Genomic DNA, 19,628 nt, shown 5'->3' on the forward strand with positions numbered 1-19,628 from the left:
CACATAAGCTAATGATTAATGAACACTAAAGCTACATAAGGAGATCGTGGCTGTAAAGAGCCTAAAACCATATTCAATGGCAAAGGACGGCTTTGACAAGATGGTAACAGAAATTTTTAACAAAAAAAAAGTAATTTTTTTAATGGAATATTATGGAATAAAATGGGATAACAGTAAATGTTAGATACCATATTAAACAAAAAGATGTTTTTTAGGAGCTGAAATGAAACATACAAAATGAATACTAAAAGTCCTATAAGATGATAAAAAAAAAATTCTGCAGATACTAATTGAAAAATACACAAACATATATATTTATGTGCTACTAAAAAGGTATAGAAAGGTACAGAAAATGGTTCTCTTTGTGTAAACTATTAAAGCGCTAATAAAAAACTGCCAAATATATTCAACAGTGAAGGTAGCATGCAATACCATTTAACTGGATTATAAAAGCTCCCCGATATAGATCATTTAACTAAATTGAGAATTGTGAGCACTGGCTACTTCTAAAGGGGGACAAACAGTTTTCCAATGTTTCATTAGATGTGCAGGATAAAGTATTTGTAGTAGTTTACTTAAAAGTATTAAGATTTTGGGACTTGATAATATACATAAATAATACTACATATATAATACTACATATAGGCTAAAACTAAATCAAAATTAATCATATATAGTATTAACATAAACAAGATGGTTCCCTAAGCTTTTCACAATCTTAATATACAGGAGTAAATGCTGTATATGTGGTGTTTTGTCAGCAATGCTTTTCAAATTGGGCAAGAGAGGAATGTTAATTACTAATATAATTTAATCTTATTTGACATAGTATGTACATGTATGGGAAGTAGTAGTATATTCTTGACTATTTTGTTCAGATTTACTGTAGGTGATTAATAGAAATCATTAAAAAATGAAAACATTAGATAGACAGAAAGATGGATATCTGGGGTTAATAAAATGCAATAAGCCATAAAGGGTTATCTATACTAATAAAAGGCAAAGCCCTCACTGACTGACTGACTCATCACTAATTCTCCAACTTCCCGTGTAGGTGGAAGGCTGAAATTTGGCAGGCTCATTCCTTACAGCTTACTTACAAAAGTTAGGCAGGTTTCATTTCGAAATTCAAAGCGTAACGGTCATAACTGGAACCTCTTTTTTGTCCAAATACTGTAATGAAGGAGGCGGAGTCGCGTATCGCGTCATCACGTCTCCTACGTAATCACGTGAACTGAAAACAAGGAAGAGCCCCAAAGAGTGCTGAAGAAAACATTCATTACACAATTGAGAAGGCACAAGAGAGCAGCTCACGTGAACTGACTGAATGCAGCACGAGTGATCACTTCGATACTGCGGAAACAAAGCACGGTGTAAAACGTAAGTTTAAATTAAGTTTATAGAAACGCTACCGCTGCCGTTTGCAATACGATATTCGCGAGATACAAGTTTAATGAGAAACGCTCCCGCTGCCGTTTGCAATACCATATTCGCAAGATACAAGTTTAATGAGAAGACACGAGATATAAATGACACTTTGGATGACTTTGTAACGGATTAAAAATTGCTGTAGCGAGAAACTTTTAAGTACCGGGTCTTAGCTAACAGCACGCAGAATGCAGCACGTCGGAAACAAAGCACCGTGTAAACCTAAAGTTTAAATTAAGTTCATAGACCTACAAAAGGTTGCCATTGATTTGAGGCAAGATTGCTTTTCTCCTGTACAACTATACGTTGCATTCTCAAGAGTGTGCTTGCACAGCTTGGTCATATTACAACCGGAGTGCTGAACTGACAACGTGGTATACAAACAGAACTATAACAATCGTAATAAACTAACAAAAAAACAGCGGACAACCCGTGGATTAAATAAAAAGACTGCTTCCGTTGGCGAAGCAACGAAAAAGGAAGACCTTATATGGCGTTCATTTATAAAACAGCGGAGAGGCTGTGTGAAGGCAGCTTCACAAAAAAACAGATCCTTAACAAATTGTTATTGGTATATTTTCCCTCAATTTAAAAAGGTTTTCTTTTCTTCTTAATAAAAATTTAAAAGCAGTACTTCGCGGGGATTTAGAGATTTTATATATATATATGTATATATATATGTATATGTAGATATGTGTATATGTAGATATATATATATATATATATATATGTTTATGTACATATATGTTTACATAACCTCTTTAACGCACTACTTCTCCGCTGCAAAGCGCGGGTATTTTGCTAGTAAAATATAAAGCTCACAAAGATGCACAAAAGACGGATCCAGTATACTTTTAACAACTAAACAATTACATCATAAATGATCACCTTGCTTATAAAGTGCTGGTTGGGGAGTGCTTTAAATCTGTACTTGTCTCTCTATTATAAAAAGAAAATCCTGTCCTGGAAAGCAAAAGCAATGCAACGATACGTGATCTTCTCGGAAGACATTTAAAAGACCTGCGAGACCAAAGAGACTTGCCACGGTGCGCCTTGCAGGGACCATAAACATGAGACTTGGTGCCAAGAGATTGTCCCAGGGCCGTAGCAAAAAGGACAGCAGCTGTACAGGCTTTAAAAAGATCGAAGGGCAGCATGACAGCACCCCCCCCCCCCCCCCCCACCCCACCCCATCCCCCAGCGACAACGCGAGCAGCGTTATACGTCCTGCAAGAAATAATTTAACCATGCCTGGGGCCAGAAATAAAGGACAAGTATTGTTTTTACAACGTCACGCGAGACCAGGCAGTGAGCTATCATTTTAAAGAAGTCCACAGACCTCTAACCAAGCAGTTGTTGGATTGCTTTTGGCAGACAAGCATCATGTGCTCCCAGCTCTTAAAACAACAACATGCGACAGGCAGAAGAGACAGATCGCAAGCAGCAGAAAGACAGCAAATGATCCAAAGACATATCCTTAGCGTGTATTCAGACGCCCCACCCCCCTTCACAACACGAGCAGTATTATATGTCTGGCAAGAAAAAGATGTAACCACGCATGTGGCCGAAAATAAAGGACAAGTGTTGTTTTTACAAAAGTTTTTAAAGTAAAAGTGAAAATAATGCATATGTAACAATTCCCAAGAAAATAACAATCTCTTTAAATTGTAGATTGCTTGCCTAAGGTAAAGTCATCCCTGATGACTGGGGATGTGGGAATGAGGGGTCCTTTCATCGGATTAGCGGAATGGCAAAATGGGGGAGGCAGCTTAATGAATGAGGTCTCCAGGACTTAAAACAAATCCAAATCATATTATGTGATATCATCTAATGTGAAATTCTACTTCGTACTTCTAGAATTTTTATTTTTATACTGTATTGAAGATTTATTCTGTTCTATGTATTGTACTGTATTGTATTGACCCCCTTCTTTTTGACACCCAATGCACGCCCAACCTACCTGGAAAGGGGTCTCTCTTTGAACTGCCTTTCCCAAGGTTTCTTCCATTTTGTCCCTACAAGGATTTTTTTTTGGGAGTTTTTTCTGGTCTTCTTAGAGGGTCATGGCTGGGGGGCTGTCAAAAGGCAGGGCCTGTTAAAGCCCATTGCAGCAGTTCTTGTGTGATTTTGGGCTATACAAAAAATAAATTGTATTGTATATCCGGTAAACCAAACACGGGGTGGGTGAGTGAAGCCCCCTAGTTAGTTAAAACTTTACAAAAACAAGAGAAAGAAAATATTAGGAGGGCAAACTAAAGAAAAGCCAGAAAACATGACAATAGAGCAGAATCTCATATTTATATGTAAAATGTAAGTATTATCAATGTTTCTATTATAAAGCCAATTTCAACAACTTTAATATAGTATTTACAATATATACAGTGCAGTGAAAAATTGTCTTCTACCTTTCTGATTTCCTCTAATGCAAATTTATGAGTAAACTTTTCGAATTATTCAATAAACAAAGTTATCAAATACCAAATGTACTGTATGAAAAATTCTCTCCTTAAACCTGATCATTTTTGAACCACCATTTGTTGTAATGACTGCAACCAAACACTTCGGCAGTTCTTTGGATTTTTTCAGCATCATTTGTGACTGTATGGATAACTTTATAATGAGATGTTGGAGTCATTTTGGCAGCCTAAACACTCATGAGAAGATTCACAACTATTCATACACGTTCCATTGGGTAATTATGACTCAAGTCTTTTTTTTTTTTTTGAGTTTTTTTTTTTTTTTTTGAGTTTTTTTGAGTTCCGGTTACTTAGGAATGGCTTTGCAGCCTCTTCCAGACAGATATCAACTACTTTTTTCTAGTATCTTCAGGAATTTTCTTTGATCATAGCATTAAGTGTTCCTAGAATCACCTACTGGAAACTTGATTTTATGGCGCAAGTCAAAATAAATTAGGTTTATACTGAGCAGAGCTGACTACAATCATGTGAGACATTCTCTAAAGCAACCTATGGCTTTGTTTATGTATTTATCTAAATATACATTATTGTCTACTATACATTATAAACAGTGGATTCAGAAAGTATTCAGACACCTTCACTTCACATTTTGCTATGTTGCAGCTTTGTGCTAAAATCATTTAAGTTTGTTTCTGTCACCCACACCAAGCAATACTCAATACCCTAGAATGACAAAGTGAAACTGGACTGTAGATGTTTTGGCATATTTATTAAATATAAAACAGAAGTATCACATTGACAAAACTCAAAGCCTATGATATGGCCCTTGAAATTTGGCTCAGGTGCATCACATGCTTCTGGCCATTATCAAGATATTTCTAAACCTTGTTTGGAGTCAACCTGTGGTCAATTCAGTTGAGTGCACATGGTTAGGAAAGGCTCACACCTATCTATATATGGTTCAAAGGATGACATCAGAGCAAAAACCAGGCAATGAGTTTGAAGGAACTTCCTGCAGAGATTAGAGACAGGATTGCATTGAGGCAGTGATCTGTGGAAGTCAACAAAAAAATCCCTGTAGCTGAAGGTTTCCAAGAGCACAGATGCCTTATTCTTAAATGGAATGAGTTGGGAGCAATTACGACTCTTCCTAGAGCTGGGGCCTAGCTAAACTGAGCAATCATGGGAGAAGGGTTCCACAATTCCAACAAAAACAAATGCATTACTACAAATGTTTGTGATGCATGATCTTTTAGAATGATAAATACAATGCATTTTATTACTACAAATGTTTGTGATGTGCCATCTGTTTCAATGACAGAGACATAGAAACCAGACAGACACACAGATCTGTCCTTTAATTAACATGGATATATATTTATTTTTTCAAGAATTTTATCATCAGTTCATTAAAACCGTGGAAATGCAGACCTCTACTGAAGGGTCTATACCTTGACGGACAGCAAGAACAATCACTGTGAGTGTGAATAATTATTATCTATAAGTAAACAGAACTCAATAGAAAAACAGTGCAAAATAATCTAATTACAAATGATTATCAGTTAAAGATGAGAAATAAATACTGGGAACAAACTACTGCTCTTCAGTGAATTACATTTTTGGTAGATTCTTTCTGCTTTGATAAAAAGCATATCTGGTTAACGATAAACTATATTCTATTGAGCGAAGTTATAGAAGTCTAAATACAATTTTTTTAGCAGCTGATTCTCAATTTTAGAATTCTACATAGGACTTACAGAGATTGGTATCTTTATAATTCATATTACTATCCTCAGTCCACCATAAAAAGAAAAACAGCTGAACTGCTTTTCACAAGCAGGAGAAATATTAAGGCCATAAAGAAGACAGATAATTTTTAATGTAATTATTTGTAAACTAGTCTTTAATTGTAAAAATAACATGGCAAATTCAAATGAAACATCCATGAGAGAGAAAAAAAAAAAAAAATCACAGATGGTTACCTCAAACTCCTTCTGTTTCTCCATCGTTATTAACCGCCTGGATGTATGACTGGAAAGAATCTGTTCACAATTGCTAATAAGCTTCAGACAAGGGTGCTGAGGTATAATTTCTTCCTTATATCTGTTAGGAATAAACCACATAAATATCATTACTTGATTCAGAAAGTAGTGTTTATTTTTCAAATGTTTTAATATCATTCCAATGAACATTACAAAAATGATTAACTGTAGGGGTACATTTCTAATAGAAATATACAAAGAAAAAATATGAGAACATTATATTTGATACCACCCAAATTACCACATTACTCTTGTCCTATGTTTAATATCCGTCCCTTTCCTTAGTATCCTTGTGTGTCTGAAGCTGTCTTGACCAGCACTCCCTCTTTCAAGTCCAATCTCGTAACAACTGTTTTTAAGTCTGTCATTCTGAGGCACCTTGCTCTCCTCTCACACTTGTACTTCCTCTTTCGATTATGTCACCAAACAACCAATCACACAAAAACTAAACTGACTAATCCATAGGGACTGGGCACACACACACAGACCTTAGCATTCTACTACAGTGATCCCTCGCTATATCGCGCTTCGCCTTTCGCGGCTTCACTCCATCGCGGATTTTATATGTAAGCATATTTAAATATATATCGTGGATTTTTTGCTGGTTCGCGGATTTCTGCGGACAATGGATCTTTTAATTTCTTGTACATGCTTCCTCAGTTGGTTTGCCCAGTTGATTTCATACAAGGGACGCTATTGGCAGATGGCTGAGAAGCTTTTGTGCAGCTGCTTCCTGAAATGACATGCTGCACAGTGCTTCGCATACTTAAAAGCTCGAAGGGCACGTATTGATTTTTGACTGAAAAACAAACTCTGTCTCTCTCTATCTCTCTCTCTCTTTGTCTGCTCCTGACGGAAGGGGTGTGAGCTGCCGCCTTCAACAGCTTTGTGCCGCGGTGCTTCGCATACTTAAAAGCCAAACAGCCCTATTGATTTGTTTGCTAGAGATTGTTTTCTCTATCTATTTGACATTCTGTGCTCCTGACATGCACTCCTTTGAAGAGGAAGATATGTTTGCATTCTTTTAATTGTGAGACAGAGCTGTCATCTCTGTCTTGTCATGGAGCACAGTTTAAACTTTTGAAAAAGAGACAAATGTTTGTTTGCAGTGTTTGAATAACGTTCCTGTCTCTCTACAACCTCCTGTGTTTCTGCACAAATCTGTGACCCAAGCATGACAATATAAAAATAACCATATAAACATATGGTTTCTACTTCGCGGATTTTCTTATTTCGCGGGTGGCTCTGGAACGCAACCCCCGCGATGGAGGAGGGATTACTGTATATAGTAAATTAACATGAAAAAGTCAGATAATTCCTGTGAGAGAAACAAAAAATAAACCTCATAATACAGTACTATTAAGAAGCCATCGAGGATTAAATTTTACAGTTTTACAAAAAATGACAGTTATGGGTACAAAGGGTTGAGAAAACCAAGTTCACTGCCTTCAGAAAGTATTCATACCCATTCACTTTTTTCGCATTTTGTTATATTGGAGGCTTATGCTAAAATCACTGTCATTTTTTGCCCTCATCAAACAACACTCAATATCCCAGAATGACAAAGCTGAAACATGATTTTATGAATTTTTGTAAATTTATTAAAAATAAAAAAAAGAAATATCACACTGACACAAGTATTCAGTCACTTTGCTATGACACTTAAAATCTGGCTAAAGTGGATCCCATGTTATTGATCATAACTGAGATGAAGTGAAGGTTGGATAAGATATTTCTGACCTGTCAGCCTGTTCCCTGACAAATGACAACAGGTAGCCTATATAAACTAATGCAAAAACAAACAAGTCCTTCAGTGCATATAGGGCTGGGTGATACTGCCTATAAATTATTTTTATATGTTAGGCTATGTAGTGATACACAATATATATCTCGATATTTTGAAATTTCCTCTAAAGCACTTTATAAATGCTTGATTCAACCCTTCGATTCATACAATCACATTGATATGATAATTCTAGCTGTCCTTCTGCATTAAATTATTCTTCTTCATATTTATTAGTGGTTTCTATTTGAACAATTTTAAACTTGTATGCAAAAGAGAGGGAACCACAACCAAGTCAAATTTAACAAAACAGTATTTATTTAAACCTGGTAATTGCAAATAACATAAAACATTTCAAATCAATATAAAATGAATTTTTTGCACATTAACATTTGTGCCAACAGGTCATTTCATTGTAACAAACCACTCTGCAGAACACTAAGAGTCACATCACATTTATGGTAATATGATGATAAGCCACAATGTTATAACAACAAATTGATACTATAGAACAAGCTGTATCACTTTCAGTCTCAAAGTTTATCATTTTGTACCACCCATTATAAGGACCTAAGGCCAAAAATGCACTTTTGAGTGACAATGCATCAAAACAGTTTTTAGTTGCAGAAGTAATGCACAGGAACACTTCACATGATTTTCCACTGCCTTCCGATCAATCACTCCGCATCTCCTCTTCTGCACTGAGCTCTTGCTTTTGGCATCAAGCACCCAAACTTGCACCAGGGACAGTGACAAGTTTGACTGGGACGGTGTACCTGTCACACCATAACGCAAATGTCCTAAGGCCAGCTCAGGAAGGAAAGAAACCTTCCATGGAGCAGATAAATAATAGAGTTAAAAAAAAAAAGTGCAGAAACTTTTTGAACGTCCCTCGTATAAATAGTGTCACTGTCAAGAGGATTTAAGATGACCACTTTGGAACTCCTTTATTTACTGATAAAATACTTTAATGTAAGCCATCAGAAACACTCAAATTAAATGTGCTCACTGGTATATAGACATTGATTAATAGCTGTACAAAAATGGTATGGAAAAGAAATCACACACTCATTCACACAATTTAAGGGTAAAAGCTACACATTATTATTTAGATATTTTATATAATTAATCTATGATTTATACAGACTAAAGTAATATGAATTGAATGTAATCTGAAAGTCTCACTACTAAAGACTGTTTTAATATTCATCACCTAATGCAATGAATAAAAATACTAAGTTCAGAAAGACAAAGTATAGCACTACTTTATTCAACAAATCTGTTTGTGCATCTGGAGAGAGACAGTCAACCTGTAATCTGTGAAAAATGGAATGGCTGTAAATGTATATAAGATAGTTCTTACATATATTGGTTTGGATGCAGCATTTTGGATATACGTATAGGTTTAAATACAAAGGCTTAGAATTTGAGACTAATATGAGATGTGCCCATTTTAATGAATAATATTGGCACATCTGTTTAGATATGAAAGAATCTTTGAATACATCAGTCACATAAATCTTTTTTTAAAACATATTTAAATATACCAGTTTGGATATGCACACCCTCAAAGAAATTTCAACTTTTGTCAAGGTAAAAACATTAAAGGAATTCATATCATCTCAGAATGTGCTTTCACCTTTAATAAGATACTATAACTAATGCTCTTTTAAAAAAAAAAAAAGAATTTGTAAAATAATAAAAATAAAAGCTTTTAATACCATGGTTGCAGTAGTGCACAACATTTAACTAAGTTCTTCCTGGAAGCATATTTTTTTCTTTGATTACAGCAAAAGGTTTGATTGCATAGGTTTCTAACTTGGCATACCTGGGTTTGCAATAATTCTCCCCAATCTTATTTATGTTTATTTTTTAAAAGAAGAGCATTTTCAGTCAAATTGTCAGGGGATCTCCTATATATTAGTAAGAACAATTTAGTAGATGAGGCAATCCAGGCTGACTAGTAGAATCCTGTACGGACAGCACAAATGGAATTTCTTAGTCCTCAGGTGACAGCACTAAGTAGCTCAGATCTCTTGGCCAAACAGGTCAATTACGATACAGCTACCCCTAAAGATCATGGCCCATTTTCCTTTCTCAAATCACAGATTTTGAAGACTTGGTGTCTAGCTTTGTACAACACATGCAGGTATAGCATAGCTGCCACGGTATCGAAATTTCCCCTGAAACAAAAAAAAAAAATCTATTTTTGAAGGAAACAGTGATTGCAAAGGGTTCATTTGCAGGGCTAGGTTCATCTTAGAAAGGGACATTGGTTTTCCATTGTGGGCCAGTCTCAAGCTTTGATAGGCCTTACTGAATTAGTTCAGAGTGGTTCTGAGAGCATTCATTAAGTGTGCAAAATGGCATGGTCATCTGTATATTTGAGTACTATCACCTCAGAGATTTTTTCAGGGCTTGTGAAGATGTTAACTGAAGAACCTACTGTCAATCTGGTATTACATGCAGAAAGGGCAGCCTGAGACAAGCAGCTTGAAAAAGCCATATGGTAAATAAGGATGGAATAATTACATAGCCCTACAGAAAAAGGGTAAATTTCCATGCATATACAGTTAGGTCCATAAATATTTGGACAGAGACAACTTTTTTCTAATTATGGTTCTGTACATTCTGTACAAATGAAGGGATTGTGTGTTAAAAAAATGCTTTAGTTGCCTCACATTTTTATGCAATCGTTTTGTTCACCCCACTGAATTAAAGCTGAAAGTCTGCACTTCAACTGCACCTGAGTTGTTTCATTTAAAATTCATTGTGGTAATGTACAGAGCCAAAATTAGAAAAAAGTTGTCTCTGTCCAAATATTTATGGACCTAACTGTAACTGTACTCAGAAAAAGAATTCCTTTGGAAATGGACTTTCCCACTCTCTCCTTTCTGATACCATCGTTTTGGCTTGTGCTTCTTTCCAAAAAGCCAGCCTTGAACAAACAGGTTATGAAGATGGATGGATGGGTGGGTGGAATATCTGAACTGCAGAAAAAAACAGAATCCCCAAATGTAAAAACACACATATACTTGGGCAAATTACTGGAAACAGGCACAGACTACACTGTTGCAAGGGATGTGCTCTACTACCTGTCATTATCAATTTGCCTGCAGACCAGACTGAGCAAGTGGTCATTCCCACATTAAACCTTTAGCATCCATAATCTTAACTTTTCTACTAGTAAGACTGTATAAGTAAAATCACTATAAAAATAAGCCTTCACTTGCCTAAATTAAAGGAACATTTTAGAGTACATGCTTAGCTGACATTTGACAGGGAAAGGCTTTCTTTAAAAATGTATACATGTCTAAACTGTCATTAGTCATATGTGACAGTTGTAATGACTGGTAGATGTGTTCAGTGTATCCATGGATTAAACAGACAATGCATTTAAAAAAAATCTTCTGGTGTAAACATCACCAAATACTCTTAAACATATTTAATTCAGTCTTCTTTAACCAAAACCACCTATTTTTCATTGAAAGTTATGCAATGCTTTGAAAGCAAAGCACATCATAATTTGGGTGAAGTTAATTCATATTAAAGTGATATTTTATTCAAAAACAAAGCTGCATTAAAACTAATTGCAGATATGTTTGACTGGGGCTCTTAACTAATGTTTATGTTCATAAAACTTACTGTCTTTTTCTAACCTTTTAAAATATCTGTCTCAATTGAATTCAAACAGGATAAAGTCACTAAAATGGTTTTCTAAGATGCTTATGCTTTTAGTTTTGTCACAACACTTAATCACTTGACTCCTGCAGTTTTATACTCTGTTTAGTCCAGACAGATTTTACACACTAAATGGCCCACTGTGAGTAGGTATGGGTGGTGTCTATGCCTGAGTGCAGTGAGTGGTTTCCAGGCATACTGCGTGTATGGTCTTATGACAAGTACTGCCAAGACAGGCTCTGGATACTCTTGGACAAGTAACCATTACATTACTGGGTGAAAGCAGGTTCCATGAAAAAAAGAAATTTTACATCTCTAACATTCTGAGTAATTAACTGAAGTAGTACATTGTTTCTTCTAAAATACCCTTAATGGCCCATTCATGCTTGAGTGTTTTAAATTTCGCTTTGCATGTTTCAAGTTTTTTAATGGCTTTTTGCAAGCCTTTCTCAGGCTTTTGTGGAGACTTTTTGGATGTTTTTAAAGTTTTTCCATCTTTTTGTTTTTAGCATTTTCAAATAATCGTTTTGCAGGAAAAATTTGATTGACATTATTTCCATTTTGTAGGTTGTGAGGTGAATATTGTGTTTCAAGAATGTCTTCTATTACTCCTGGCGATCACAGTCCTGAAGAGCAGGTGTCATCAGCCTCATAATTGCACATAGTGGGCTCACACTGTTCTGCAGCAAAAGAGAGTTGAGAGGAATATTCTGGACTCTCTATGAAGAACTCTTTCCAACAGTACACACGGGTGTCAATAAACACATATGTAGGGATACACAAAGACAAAAAAAAATAATTGCAATATTTCTATCTATTATAAAAAGAAATCCTGTCCCCTGTCCTGATAGTCTACAATACGTGACCTTCTCGGAAGATAATTTAAAGACCCGCGAGACGAAAGAGACCTGCCACGGTGCATCTCATGGGAACATAGAACGAGAGTCTTGCAGGACACACCCTACTTACAAGCAATATCAAAAAAAACAAATCAGTAGTGTAAAGGCAGTCATGTAGCACACACAGCTCCAGGGCTCTCAGTGCATATAAAGTGTATAAGGTCAATATGGTAGAAATGAAATGAATAGGGTAGAAATGAAACGTCGACGATTAAACGAAGAAGAAAGAAAAGCGCGGAGAAAAGAGACTCAAATGCGTTGGACAGAAAAAAGAGCAAAAAAGAATAATCGAGGTGCAAATTCAGAAAATAAGGAAACTAATTATCAGCCCGGAACAAGTGGAATTGAAAAAAAAGCACGTCCAATCCGGCTCAGAATTAAATGACAGTGAGTAAAAGACAAAGTAGAACTTCATAGAGACGTTTACAAACGTTGGCGCTAAACACATGCAGAGCAGGTTAGAGACTATGAAACCAGGGAAATTAGAAAGGCTCAAAAAAAAATTACGTTGGCGCTATACACACGTGGAAAAAGTTAAAGGATATGAAGGTACCAGTCTAACTTTGGTTTTGCACAATAATTACTATACTATTGAATCTTAACACGTAATTCTACTTTATTCACATAATTGTACTTATTTATTATGTTCTACTATACTGTTATCTTTCAATCTATGACTTTTTGTTAATCTAACTGATATTCTTCTAACTTTGCACAGTTTTTGATAAGCAGATCAGGAGGCATTTTGTTGTCATAGTGCGTGTTGTCCTGTATAACTATGCATGTGACAAATAAAGAATCTTGAGAATTTCAAAAACGGAGTTTACCGCACATGCATTTATTGGTTACTTTGTTAATGTATATATATTTATCTGTCTGCTTATTTAAAAACCTAAATTTACCCCAGGAGTCAAAAACATTCTGTCTAGCCCTTGTACAAAAACCTAGACAAAAGCTGGGGTATCACCTTGGTAAATCCATGTACTTTTGGAACTGTGAGAGGAAAATACCACGACTTTACAGACAGGAGTCCAATGCTGAACTCTTAATAATTTTTTTTTTTTACAAAGTAAAAAAGTAACTGCTGATGATGTAGATCGTTTTGTCTGTGCTCAAATTCCAAACAGAAAAAACTATCCTGACCTCACTAAAATGATTCAGCATATTGGGACTCGCAAGATAACAAAAATTGTTTTTACAGAAGTTCTGAAATAAACGTGAAACTTATGAAATAGCAACAATTCAAAGAAAAAAAAATCTTAAAAGTATTTCCGGAAAACCAAATACGGGGGTTGGTGAGCGATGCGAGCAGGAGGCAAAGCCCCCTAGTTGTTTTTTAAAAAAAAAAAAAAAAAAAAAAGGCCTGCTGACGTTGGTACAACATTATGCCAGCACATCTAGGAATAGCAAGTGAGGAAAGGTTTTATCAACTCAAAAGAATGGATCATATTTTGTAACCACTTACATTTAATCCTATATGTGCTGAAGGGTAAACTTAATCTGTCCAGGTAAGGGTCACTGGGAGCCAGTGATTATTGCAACAGCCGTGGATGTAAGGCAAGACGCAACCTTGTTGGACAATATGCCAGTCCTATGTAAGGAACAATCATACAGCCAAGCTGAAAAGAGTGTGTTGCATGCAATCCAGCAAGAGAAATCTGTTATTAAAATATATGTGTAGTTTTAAACATATTGTGAAATAGTGTGATCTGCAGCATCCAGTGTTCACCCAGGATCTCAAACTGGGGATGGAAAAAGGGGACGGATGTTATTCACTTCACGGAGGACTGAACATATTTTTTTAATTAAAATTTATCACTGATACATTACTAGCATTCAGTGTTAATACAGGTAATCATGCAGAATAAAGGACACTTGCAAATAAGAATCTAGAAATATACAGGCAGAGTATGCAAACCCTATGCAGTTGGCACTGCAAGAAAGAAGTCATTTTGAATTCTTGTCACTTGATTGCAAGGTACATTCACACGTGACTTCAACAGCTGTCACTAGATGACAGAAGCATGCACATGGTTTTTCTGTTTCAACAAGCTGCTTCACTCCTAGCTCATCCAGGAAGAGCCAGTAACCCTGCAAAAATGCTTCCAAAATGCTCTCTGTTATCTTTTACCAGTATTCTAGGAGTGTTGTCATTGATTGTCATTGGCTTGTAGGATTTTTCTAAACCGCTAGCTGTGTGAATCATGTCTCTGAAAATATTGGCAAATACCTTTTCAAACAATTTAGGAGTGTTCTGGTGTAGCGTTAAAATGCTAGAAAAACTCTTGTCAGTGAGCCCTTAGAAAGGCTCACAAATATTTCTAATTAAATTCATAAATATGTTCTGAGGTACTCAGAAGCAAAGGGGCATGCTGTAGCTCAGTGTTTTAATAAACAAATGTTTAAGAAAAGCTATATTTCCTGCTTAGTACATTTAACAGAATGATTCTACACTAATGGAGTACATTGACAAGGGGGAAGGTATAGACCGGGGTAGGCAACGTCGGTCCTGGAGTGCCACAGTATGTGCAGGTTTTTGTTCCAACCCAGTTCCTTAACGAGAACTCAATTATTGCTGATGAAGCACATATTGCTTAAGTGACATTTTAATGCTTCATTTTAGTGGTCTCGCTTGTTAAGGTTCTCCAACCTTAATTGCTTATTTCAATCTTAAACTGCTGCATTCAGTGTTTTAATTGCTCCTTATTAGCAATAAGATGTAAAAGACAAAGCAGCCAGCAGTTCTCCAGCTAGCTTTTTTCCAATTACATCTGTGTGTGTTCATCATGCACGGTTTGATTTAATAAAACACTTAATAGAAAAATGTGACAGACTGAAAATTATCTGTTTTAGGCTTCAAATCATTTGGATGATATCCTTGGAAAGGAAAAAAATCTACGATATAAAAGCCTTACATTGCACAGACTAACAAGCCATAAAATTAAATAAGGTCTGAGATTGGCAATGTTTGGTTTCTAATTAAGCAATTGGGTTGAATGAAAACCTGTAGCCACTGCGGCTCACCAGGACCAACATTGCCTACCCCTGTTTTACATCTTATTGCTAATAAGGAGCAATTAAAACACTGAATGCAGCAGTTTAAGATTGAAATAAGCAATTAAGGTTGGAGAACCTCAACAAGCGAGACCACTAAAATGAAGCATTAAAATGTCACTTAAGCAATATGTGCTTCATCAGCAATAATTGAGTTCTCGTTAAGGAACTGGGTTGGAACAAAAACCTGCACATACTGTGGCACTCCAGGACCGACGTTGCCTACCCCTGGTATAGACTATAGGGGTCAGGTGGTGAATTTTGCGTCTTGGTGCAAAGAGAATTGTCCACAATTTACCATCAGCAAAACCAAGTAACTGGTTCTTGACTTAAGATATACAGTACTAAAGAGCTTCTACTTCAAGTCATTATTCAGAGTGAGGATATTGAGTTGGTAGACTGCTACATGTTCTTGGGGAGGGTTAGTCCACATTCCTGACATGCTGGACACTCCTAATAACAAAGACGAACTTTTAATAAAATAAAAAGGTAGAGGAGGCACTTTCTTAGGAGGCAACTTTCCATTAATGTAGGTAGTGATATCCTTTACATGTTCTACAACTCTGTGATACCCAGCACATTTTTCTAAACTGTGGTGTTCTGGAGTGATAACATCACTTCAAGAGATGCCCTCCGAAACCACAAACTAAGAATGCAAACTCAGTCATGTGATGCACTCTTGGCTTACTGGAGGTAGAAGCAAAGAAGAAAATGAAGACAAAACAATGAAAATGATGCACAGATTGCGTTTTAGCTCCTTTTTAAAAGGGCCAATACTAAGATTGTACTAAAGAACTTTGTTTTTTTTTTTTATCAGTTTATTGTGTCTACTTGTTTTCAGTTCTCGGAATTAGCCAACAAGTCTGAAATATACAGCCAAGCTTCACTTCATCATACCTGCTGTGTTGGAAGGCATCAATCAATCAGCAAGGCACTACATTCAGTTTTTGTGTGGTGAGAATGCACATAAGTAAAAAATAACATGTTTTTGTCAACATAAATAGGCAATTTGCAGCAGTGCCCAGTTCTCTTAATATAATCAGAGTACTTTACTCATATTGATTAATGTATTTTGAGTCAAAGGGGGGCAATATAATTATGTACACCAATACTTTAAAATAAACATTGCTTAAAAAATTGGTAGTTTGTGTTTTTTATTCCTACATACAAAAGTGGACTACTAGAAAGTTTAACTGGAATAACAAATTTGGATAATCTGTATCCAAGAAGACTATGATATGCATTTACATTTTGTCAGTCTCTAGAGAGGCTTTTTGAGCCAAAACACAAAACTATGTACCGTACTTAACTGGCTCACGGATGATGTTTTAGATTTCACAAATTTAATTATCACACATATTTTGTGAAGCACCATAAAGCATAAAGCTGAGCAACATGTGGAAATCAATGCAGTAAATAGGTAGATAATAATAAATGTACACCAGAAACTCCAATTTGAATAACCTGAGTAAAGAATGCAGATTTTAAGGCTAATGCAAAAGTTTGATAATAACACAATTACTGTATTTATTTTCAAATTACATTTTGATGTGCAAGCACACATGCCATTTCCTAAACTGCCATCATATTTTACACATGGTATGTTACTTAGCCTAGACCAACCTCAAGAGCAAAAGTTAAAGCTCTTGATAAAGAAAAACAAGGAAAACTAATTCTCGAAGAAGAGAGAGTGATAATTCAAAATACTGTGTACAAGTAAATATAACATTATACTTAAATTCAGTAAGAAACACAACAAATATTTAAGCATACAAGTTAAATTTATAATTTGAAGCATAATTTGATTACATCTTGCCTGAAGAAGGGGCCTGAGTTGCCTCGAAAGCTTGCATATTGTAATCTTTTTAGTTAGCCAATAAAAGGTGTCATTTTGCTTGGCTTTTCTCTAATTTGAAGCATGTAAGCCATATGTGCTGTGCACCCATCCAATATAACCACCTTCTTTTCAGGAACAGTAGGACATAGTGATATGGCTAGTTTTGTTTAATCAAGAGTTTCCCTCACTACTGTTGTCACGGCACCAAACTGTGCCAGGTTCTGTCGTAATGTCTGCAGGGTCATTTATTACAATTTGGGGATTGTTTAATTTGAAGGAAAAACTATGAATAATGTATAAAACGATCATTCTGATACAATAGTTGTGTAGCAAATGCAACAAATACAGGAGTTATAAAGTTTGGTAATACTGTATATAATTTGTAACTACTTTTACACCTTTCCATTTCTTACCCGGGCTCTACCAGGTAACTCAGCTAGTTCACTTAAAAAGTGTAGTTCAGTGACTAGAAATACATTAAGAAATGGAAATAACTAATGGAGTAAAAGCAATAAAAAGTGAAAATAAATAAATATGTCTTTACAGCCCTTAAAACATCAAGGCCTTTCATATTAAAAAAACTTAATAATGCAGGAAGTCAAACAAATTAAAAAGGTTTTAATTAGGTAACCATAATTTCTTACATCACCTCCTTTCAGATTTAACAGTTTTTCTCCAATTTAACTCTTACAAATGGAGATATTATTACTGAAAGGTTTTATAACACATGGTAAATATGTACAATTACTTTGAACACTATTAAACATAATTGTTTTGTGGTGGAACGGCCTTTGTTAGAAACAATGTTTACATATTAAAATGTTGCTAGGTAAACAAGATGTAGAGACTGCTAAAAAAAAATTATGATGATTTAATCTACAGTGAAGTTCTCCCTCTAGTGGATTTAAAAGGTAACTTTGTAGAAAAATACAAAAGAAACGCATTTTATAACCTTAATGAAGTGTTGCTTAAAAAGCATATGATATACATTTATGACATTATTTAAAGAAATTAACTAATTAAGTATTACCTTAGAGAAATAACAAGAAAAAATGCCAAAAGCTAATTTTATTACTGCCACAACTCATAAACTAAGTACGAGCCACTTCATTTATCTACATCCAAACCTGCTTAATCCGTTTCTGGGTTGTGTGGGCCAAAGGCTATCCCATTAGCACCAGCAAAACCCATACTTACCATTTAACTACACCTGCATGTCTTTTGGGTGTGGGAAGAAAGCCAAATAACCAAATATACAAACTTTATACTATCTTCAAAGAAAACCTCAGAAAAAACTGAACTATAAAGCCACTCTAGCATTATTCCCTAATTTATTTCCTAAAAACACACACAAGATGTATAAAACAAAACCATCCAGGTGTTTATACATAGCACAATAGTTTAAACTACTATATCTACATTGCCTATTTTATGCAGTACCAGAAGAAAAAATACCCAAAAATATTTTGGATGATACCACATTGTACTATAATGTAGTGTTTAGATGTAGACCTGCTTGTGTTTCAGCTTACCATGTTGTCACATAACCCCCCACTGCAAATCTTTAACTCATAGATAGATGGCTAGGTTTTTTTCAAAAGAATCTTCCAATATAAAATAGGGGCTCATCCAGGAAGTTCACATTTTTTATCTGTCTATAGAAAATGTTTTTGGTATTCCTATGTATGATCCAGTTGCAAACAACTAAAACTTAAAAAAAGCTGGCAAAAGGTATTACTGAAATTGCATTAATGATGGGAACAACATATTTCATAAGTGAAGACTGCATTTTTCATTACAAACCAAATCAATGAAACTTGAATTTAATTTATTTTCTCTATGACCCACAAAAAAAAATGTCAAAAAAAAAAACTGTGAAACATGTTCAATAATGGAAAAAAATGTACGTATGGCAGACGAAGTTATAAATTCACCAGAAAATTTTTTTTTTTCAATGAACGCTCTAACAAAACCTAGATTGGACATCTATGTGTTCTCAAAACAATTTAAATATCCAAGGATAAACATCACAAGTAAATATAAACATCTTTTTCAATATATTTTGGTAACAACGTGGAAAGAATCAAACAAAATTTTAACAGCTGGTCTGCCCTTCATCTCACATTAGCAGCAAGAATTAATACCATCAAGATTAACATTATTCCTAAGCTTCGATTTCAGTGTATCTCTATATACATCAAGAAATCATTTTTTTAGAAACTACACTTAACCTATTTTATATGTAATTTGAGATGTCCACACATTCAAAAGGCAATTCTAAAAAGACCTAAAGCAGAAGGTGGCATGGCACTACGTAACTTTAAATTTTATTATTGGGCAATAAATTGACACACTATAACGTCCTAGAAATTGGCACAAATTAATGAATTTCCACCAGCTTAGAAATTAAACCTTGCTCTACTACTTTCTATGCAATGCTTCACATCTCAGTAAATTCCAACTTTCGTCAAAATACCAATAATCCAG

The 19,628-nt window shown here is 35.2% G+C and overlaps 1 protein-coding gene across 2 annotated transcripts in view; it reads right to left on the reverse strand.

The window, feature by feature from the left end:
• The window catches only part of trmt11 (tRNA methyltransferase 11 homolog), a 106,998-nt gene that overhangs the window by 26,039 nt on the left and 61,331 nt on the right, over window positions 1–19,628 (reverse strand). For both annotated transcript variants that reach the window (XM_051924548.1, XM_028797684.2), the window contains one exon: window positions 5,828–5,948. In XM_051924548.1, the coding sequence (XP_051780508.1) occupies window positions 5,828–5,948 (121 nt within the window). The remainder of the gene's footprint in view (window positions 1–5,827; window positions 5,949–19,628) is intronic.

The sequence above is a fragment of the Erpetoichthys calabaricus genome, chromosome 3 (assembly GCF_900747795.2).
Source record: "Erpetoichthys calabaricus chromosome 3, fErpCal1.3, whole genome shotgun sequence".
NCBI classification, from domain to species: domain Eukaryota; kingdom Metazoa; phylum Chordata; class Cladistia; order Polypteriformes; family Polypteridae; genus Erpetoichthys; species Erpetoichthys calabaricus.